General features: G+C 44.1%; 1 protein-coding gene across 1 annotated transcript in view; it reads right to left on the reverse strand.

Annotated features, from left to right (window-relative positions):
* Positions 1–1,246: 1,246 nt before the first annotated feature.
* SLC9A9 (solute carrier family 9 member A9) overlaps positions 1,247–7,993 on the reverse strand; it is a 510,696-nt gene continuing 503,949 nt past the window's right edge. The window contains exons 13-14 of the mRNA XM_081806463.1: positions 4,738–4,843; positions 1,247–2,945 (exon numbers count right to left, since the gene is read on the reverse strand). Coding sequence (XP_081662589.1) covers positions 2,724–2,945; positions 4,738–4,843 — 328 coding nt within the window. The 3' untranslated portion in view covers positions 1,247–2,723. The remainder of the gene's footprint in view (positions 2,946–4,737; positions 4,844–7,993) is intronic.

The raw sequence follows: 7,993 nt of genomic DNA on the forward strand, positions 1-7,993 counted from the left end.
ACTTCAGTGAGTTATTTCATAGGACTCTTATTATTATTTAGTTTGTTTTTGAATAAATAATTCATCTACAGCATACAAAATCCCAAAGGTAGAGAAGTGATAAATTAAGTCTCCCCTCAGTTCTTAAGAGGCAGTTATACCTACCAATTTCTTCTTTAATCTTCCAGAATGGCAGCATACCATGCACTCGGTTCTGCACCTTGCGATTTTTATTTAGCCGTAAACCCTGGAGATCATTCTACATCAGTACACGTGATGCTGTGTCATGAGATGGCTGTGCTGTGTTTTATTTAACCGGGAAGGCAATTAAAGTTGTTTCAGTAAATATTCTTTATATGTATAACATTCTCAAATATCTAGAATAAAAGTTCTGCACATGAAATTGGTGGGTCAAAGGGTATTTGAATTTTCAGCTTTGATTTATATCATTAAATTGCTTTCCAAGAAGTTTCTAGAAACTTCATGAATGAAGACCTTAATGGCGCTTGCCACCAGGCTTTCAATGTGCTCAGACATGTACTGAGTACCAGGGGGACACTACAGAGGGTCTAGCTGGGCGCCTGACAGTGAGTGGAATTCTGTGTGTGTGTGTGTGTGTGTGTGTGTGTGTGACGTACACATGGTAAGAAGCTCAAGGAAAAACCATCAGTCAATTAATTAATTAGGGTCCTCTTTAAAGCTCTAGTAATGAGTGCAAGCATTAGTGGCTTGAATAAAGCTTTGCCTTTATTATTCATTAGAAACTGGCAGTAAATAATAGGTTTGAATTTCACAGTCCTCATGCTGCTAATCAAAGCACAAGATCTTAAGATCATAAATTATTATCCCTCACAACAGGAGCATAAAGGGAATTTGGTTTTATGAATTGCTAACTGGGACACTTGCTAGCCTCTCTCTGGGTCTTGGGCTGATTCAGAGGGAAGGAGGCTGGTAATGGCACCTTAAAACTGGAACATGGTCTTACAGATTGGACAGGGCACAGTTTCCTCAGACTCACAATATTTTACCTACCTGGAGTCAGGGGGATAAGTGGCCTGACGCAGAATGAACAGCTCCTCATTCCCCTTGTTGGTAATGGTTCATGATGTCCTATGGCCCAGGCTCTTTCTGGGCCATAGGACCCTTGCAGCTCCCTTATGTTATCTTTCACTGCCCGCTTCATCTGGCATTTCAAGTAGAAAGGCTTCAAACTGCCAATTGGCATGGGCAGAGAAAATGTCTTTAAATAAAGCATTGGCCAACACAATCATACTTTATAACAAAAGTTTATTAGGATTAAGTCACATTAGAAAACTTCATGCTTTGCCACTTGCCATATTTACCCAGAATGACCAGATTATACTTGGCTGAGTATAAAACAATTTGTGCCCTGTACTGTTTAGAAAGTAAGAAAATTGATGTACGTAGCAGTGTGCCGGACACCACCATGGTTAATAGCCTAACAGCTGGTCAGCAAAGTGCGTGTTACTTCTGAGCTTTGGGCCTGAGGAAGACATCATTTCCTTCCTCCTCCAGAAGCAGACCCATCGGAGCCTGGGCGTTGAAGACTGGAGCCTGCTTCTTTTGGACTTTAATGTTAACATCTGTATTTCAAGAAAAGCTAGGCTTGAGGTATCTTTATAGCTTCAAACGCACAGGTCGTGCAGCTGAATTAAAAGCTATTGTGTTGGTCTGTCTGTCACGGGCCACGAGCCACCTCTCACAAGGGGAGTCCTGATGCTGTGTTCTTGCCTCCTCAGTGTGGTCTACGCATCATCAGCTCTGCTCCTCCAGCTTCTGCTTTTGCTCATCAGCTGTGAGAGCTGGAATCGGAGGGCAGGCTGGGACTCCTGCACTGCCATGTAGAGACCAACCTGTGCCGTGAGTCTCATCACCCAGCCTACAGAGGGGACCTGCCAAAGGGTCAAGAAGTGACTCAAGTGCAAGCAGGGGCAGGAAGGCTCATTCTTTAGATAAAATATAGTATGGGGAGAAGAAAACAGCTTTCTCTGGGAGGGGTCCTACCAAGTTGCAGAGCAGAACTGCATTGAGTGCAGTGTATGCCCGGCTATAACCAACCAACCCCTTCCTTCAGTAGGAGAAGTGGCTGGAAAAGAACGCCAAGGGGAACAGTGGGTCACCACCCAGCATGGGTTCTGTGAGGCCATCGACAGTGGTATCGATCCCTTGTGTGGGCTTTGCAAATAGCTCTGAAGTCATTAAGAGCAAGTGAGAGTCTAGGTTTTTATAATATACAAATTTCACTTACTAAACAACTGGGCATTCCCTTCAGCTTAGGAGCCCACATGTTTATGCTCAGAAACTTTTTTTCCCTGATTTTTAAACTCTCCCTAATGAAGGGAATAAAATCCGAAATCGAAATGAAGGGCCTGGAGAGCTATCTACCAAAAAGAAACACCTGCAGACCCAGCACCTCTGTTCCATCCATGCAGCAGCTAGATTCCTAACTCCCTCCCGTCTCAACCCTCTCCACCCTACCCCCCCCAATTCACTAATAAAAATGGCTGCTGTCAGGAACTTAGATTCAGTTGCGTAATATAGAAGGATGATAATAAATTCTCACTTCTTCAGGCACCAGAGAATACTTGTGACAAGGTTTTGATTCTCTCCAATGTAGGCTCTTACTGCATCATCCAGCCCCTCCTCAGCACTGCCTCCCCAGCTTGGCTCGTATTCCTCCAGGAGCCCCACATGACTTGGGATCACATCTGCACCGTTCACCGTTAGTTCAGCTGGGACTGCCCCGGCGTCTGCTCAAGCTTGAGTTCGTAGCCTCCTAGGCCGAGGTCCCCCTCGTAAATGTTGTCCTTGCTTGGAGTCTGCGGGGAAGCTTTCTGGTCCAGGCTTGCAGGAGGGCTGCAGGGCGAAGTGGCTTGCTCCTGGTAACTCATGGCCAGTTCGTCCTGATTCACAATGCATTCCACATCTTCCTCTTTGAGCTGTTCCTGCAATTTGGGAAGAGAGAAAAGTGACTTCGTGAAGAAGAACACAAGAGCTGTCCAACAGTGTAAGAATGGAGGGTGCTTGTTTTCCTTTCTTAATGGCCCTGTCTTGCTCTGGCTGAGGTTCCTCGGCCCCCGGCACTGATGGAGCATTTCCCGTGGAAGACCTGGCCCCGGGACACAGTCACTTGAGGCCTCCAGGCCTGGCATGAGAGCTGGTAGAGAGCACGTGCTCACTGAGTGCCTGGGTTAAGGGAGTCAAAATAAAATTCAGTGGATTTTTTGAACTGGTACCCAACCAGGTTGAGAGGAGTTAGGAGTTAGAGGAGGCCCGTCAGTGTACGGAATGATTCTCAACGTTGGTTTTGTAACACTTGTGCCCATCACTAAATTCTCAAAACACAGTTTCTGTTGTATTTTATTTGAAAAGTGTGTCCTCACAGCATGTTTCTTGGGATGAGTGTCACAAAGCTAAACATGGTTGCGGGGTGCCTGAGTGGCTTAGTCAGTTAAGCGTCTGCCTTCGGCTCAGGTCATGATCCCAGGGTCCTGGGATGGAGACCCGCATCGGGCTCCCTGCTCAGTGGGGAGTCTGCTTCTTCCTCTCCCCCTGCTTCTGCTCTCTCTCTCTATCTCTGTCAAATAAATAAATAAATTCTTAAAAAAAACCCCAAACACAAAGCTAAACATGGTTGGAAGTCACGATAGTAGATAATGGCAGAAACTAACTAGATCTAGCCAACATAGGTTTCCTCAGACGGAGTTTTCCTTGAAGGAAAGAATTAAGATCTCCACTCTTTCATTGGCTTTGGGAAGGCCGTACGAAATTACTCACAGAAGGAGCCCTGGCTAGGTGACCGAGGTTAGTGGTTTCCAACATTCGGATGTACTAGAATCACTTGGAAGTTTCACTGAAGCAGATGCTGGGCCCCAAGCTCAGAGTTCTGAGGTGAGGCTGGGGATGGGGGGCTGAAAATTTGCATTTCTAGCAAGTTCCCAAGTGATGCTGAGGCTGCTGGTCCAGGGACACACTTTTGAGAACTGCTGCCTCAGGCTATCGTGCCCGGAGCACATCTGAGATGTCTTTTTCTCTCTTTATGCAAGGGGGTGGCCAGCTGGACAACCTCCAAGGGTGCCACAAACTCCAAGATTTTGCTCCTCTCCAATTCCTGACACTGGTTTGTTGGTAATGATTCTAATTGCTTCTCAGCATTTTTTATTCCACTCCCTTGAGCTATAAAGCACAGGCCTCATATTTATTTTTTATTTTTTTATTTTTTTTAATTTTTAATTTTTTTTTAAAGATTTTATTTATTTATTTGACAGAGAGAGAGAGAGAGAGAGACAGCACGAGAGGGAACACAAGCAGGGGGAATGGGAGAGGGAGAAGCAGGCTCCCCGCGGAGCAGAGAGCCCGATGCGGGGCTCGATCCCAGGACCCTGGGATCATGACCTGGGCGGGCCAAAGGCAGACGCTTAACGACTGAGCCACCCAGGTGCCCCAGGCCTCATATTTAAAACCTCAAAACACAGCAGTTTGTGAGGACATATTACTTCTTTTACATTTTCTAAATTCATTTTATGGTTAAAAATATTGGTTACGATAAAAAAAATTGCATTAAAAAAAAAAAAAAAGACTGAGCCCACATCAGCAATATCTGAAAAGAAAAGAGATATGCCTCTTGGTGCAGTGAATTTTAAAATGCTTCCTCCTTAAGCTGGGAAGTAATAGTCCTGAGGTTCTTGGGCTCATCAGTATCCACCAAGCCTGTCCCACATCAGGGTAGTTACTCACCCCGTAGGCCTGAGGACTGGTGAGCAGCCTGGAAATTGGACCGCACCATTCAGGTAATGTTGTGGTCAGTGGAGGACCAGCGTGGGTTAAAATTGGTTTCAGATATCTGTAAGGCCTGTTAAGGAATACTTGTCAAGAAGAAGTTAGAATTTAGTTTCCCACCCAGCACAAACCTTTGCATGTGGCGGAAGAGACAGTTACGTTCACCTTTAAATCCCCGACTCCCTCATTTAGGAGGCAATTTGGCTTGCAAAAAATTGCTGTTTATAATCTTTGCTCCACACACTTTTCCAGCCCTCCTGGTAGCCTTTAATCAGAAAGAAATGGGAGTTGGGCCAGCCAACATCAGAGAGAGGGGGTAAATGTTCCTCTTCTCCTCCCCTCCCCCGTTCCATGTCTCATCCATTTGAGACTGCATTTCGTAAGAATTATCTTAAACACCACAGAAAGGATTGTGTTCTCTTAAAACTGCACACATAGCTTAAGTCACCAGTAATTTTCACAAAGAAGCAAGAGGTATTTCATAAACGCTCAGTCATTTTAGAACTGGGTAGTGAACATAGATTGTTTTCCGAAATACTTTATTTTCACTATTCAATACAGTCGCTTTATACTTCATACGTCAATGCGTCTCCATACAAAATTATGTAAATAAACTGGTGCCAGGTTCATTCTATTCTCTAGCACCTGTCTTTCTTATCTCTTCATCCCAAAGTGCTCTAACAAGTTAAAAGAAAACCGTGTTCCTCTAAAGCCATTATATTTCCCTCCAATCTAGCAATAGTGAAACCCCTAGAGGCTGCCTCAGGTTGCCTTATTATTTCTTTTTTTTGCTCAAAGGAAAGTAGTGGACTTATTTCACCATTCCATCAGACACAACTTTTAAGCTTGATATTATTTCCTCTGCTGGAGAATATTTTACCTCATCAGCTTTCTGAAAAGCTATAATAAATAGGGAAAGGGAAAAAATGGAAAGCAGTTAACATTGGTTGGCTTGCGAAGATCCGAAGTCACCCCCAGGCACTGAGGACACGAGGAGATCTTGGAGATGGCTCAACTAGAACCCATCTAGAGCTGGACACCGCTCCGTCATTGCGGTGATGCCTTGAGCGTGTGAGGACAGAGAGCAGGTGCAGCCTCCAGGGGCAGGCATCTCGTTGTCTCTGGCCTCAAATCCTTCACCACTAGCCTAGTTATGATGCAAGGAGAGAGACTGAAAAGATGCTTAAGAGAGTCCATAATTCCAACTGCAAATGGAAAACTTGACACTTCCTTTCAGATGGGTGGCTCTTGTGTCCAGCAAAGGACCAGGGAAGATAATGAAGTTCAGAGCCTGGCATGCCCTGTAACATCTTTTGAGTATGTCTACGACTCTGGAAATCCTGTGACGGTCCTTCCATTAATTTTCATTACATATTGTTATTTCCTTCGTTTTATGGATGGAGGAATTGGGGCCTAGAGTTAGAATGATTTTAAATAATTCAAAGGCTCCTGTTGCTATTTGGATCCACCACCAACATTGCTAGTGAAAGAGAAATCATCAGGGCAGAATCACGCATTCGACCAGCTGGTTCTCTAGAGAGAAATGCTTGCAGACCTCATCCCTGCTGGCGAGCTGCAGACCCTCTCACACAGGGGCACGTGAGGACACGTGGTCTTATTAGTGTTTATGGTATGTGTAAGTCAGCGAAAAAATACTCTTTTGGGGAGGTGAGGTGGGTAACATACGTGTACAACTGGAGTGTAAATCAAGAAAAATCCAGCCAATTTTATTTCAAGATGGAGAAGTGGTGGTAGGTAAGCTATGTTTCTAGAGACATCATATAAAAAAAATGAAGAGGATCGTCAAGGTTCTAATGGTTTCAGGGGCAACTTCCACTATTTGAGGTTCTCGGAATATTGAAAAATTAAAATGAAAAAATGCCACAATAATGTTACAAAGTAAAGCGCAAATTTAAACATTTAACATTTAAATGAACATTTTTTTCTTTTAATCTTGATGAAGTATCTCTTTAACTCTATGTGTAATGTTATTGGAGCTAATACTTAATGACAAAATTTGTAGCTTTTTGTGAATCTGGGGCCTGGACCAAATGGGGTACCATTTGGCCTCTTCTGGACAGGTTCTGGGATTTTTGACTCAGAACGCCTCGGCCTAACTACCAACTCTGCCACTTTACTGACCGTCTGACCTATGGTCGAGTTACTTACCCCTGTGAGCCTCAATTGTTGTTGTGAATATTGATGGGAAATAACATTATGTAAAAATGGTTTTAAACTCTATGTGCTATCCAAATGCTGTTTATTTTATTTTAAAGATTTATTCTCTAAAGAAGACTTCTGAGAAATTGGTGTCTCAATCGTTGTTCAGATAATAATGGGGAAATGAGACTGAGGGTAGAGATGAGAAAATGGCCCTCTGGGCATTTGGTGTGGCCTTGGGATGCTCAGGCTAGGTTGTAGGTGGGAAATTTAAGGCGCTCCTACCCCAAAAGTAGCTATTTGGGTTAAAATTCGTTGTGCAGGCAGCTGGTATGAGGTAGTAGGTGAGAGGTGGGCAGAATCTGTTGATGTAAGACTCTTCTAGGAAACTCACAGTGACATTTTGACTGCACTGCTGTCTCAGTAGCTGTGAGTCAAAGGAGTGAGGCATACTCGGTGTGGCAGCGAGTGGGATTTGCCAAGTGCCACGAAGAGCCACGGCAGATGTGGCACAGAATCGATGCTGAATTTCCTGGTTTGCCCAGTGCTTGCCATATATCATGTGCTCAGTGGGTGTTTGTTGAATTTCTGATACAGAAAATATGAGTGAGGGAAGTAGATTCTGAGTAACTTGACAAGAGAAGACAAAAGGGGGCAGATTACACTGTTGGTGGGAATGCAAGCTGGCGCAACCACTCTGGCGAACAGTATGGAGGTTCCTCAAAATTTGAAAATAGAGCTACCATATGGCCCAGCAATTGCACTCCTGGGTATTTACCCCAAAGATACAAGTGTAGTGATCCGAAGGGGTACGTGCACCCTGATGTTTATAGCAGCAATGTCCACAATAGCCAAACTGTGGAAAGAGCCAAGATGTCCATTGACAGATGAATGGATAAAGAAGATATGGTATATATATATACAATGGAATATTACGCAGCCATCAAAAGGAATGAGATCTTGCCATTTGCAACGATGTGGATAGAACTAGAGGGTATTATGCTGAGTGAAATAAGTCAATCAGAGAAAGACATGTGTCATATGATCTCACTGA

Source organism: Leptonychotes weddellii, chromosome 1, assembly GCF_054177405.1.
Source record: "Leptonychotes weddellii isolate Sample4059 chromosome 1, ASM5417740v2, whole genome shotgun sequence".
Taxonomy (NCBI): domain Eukaryota; kingdom Metazoa; phylum Chordata; class Mammalia; order Carnivora; family Phocidae; genus Leptonychotes; species Leptonychotes weddellii.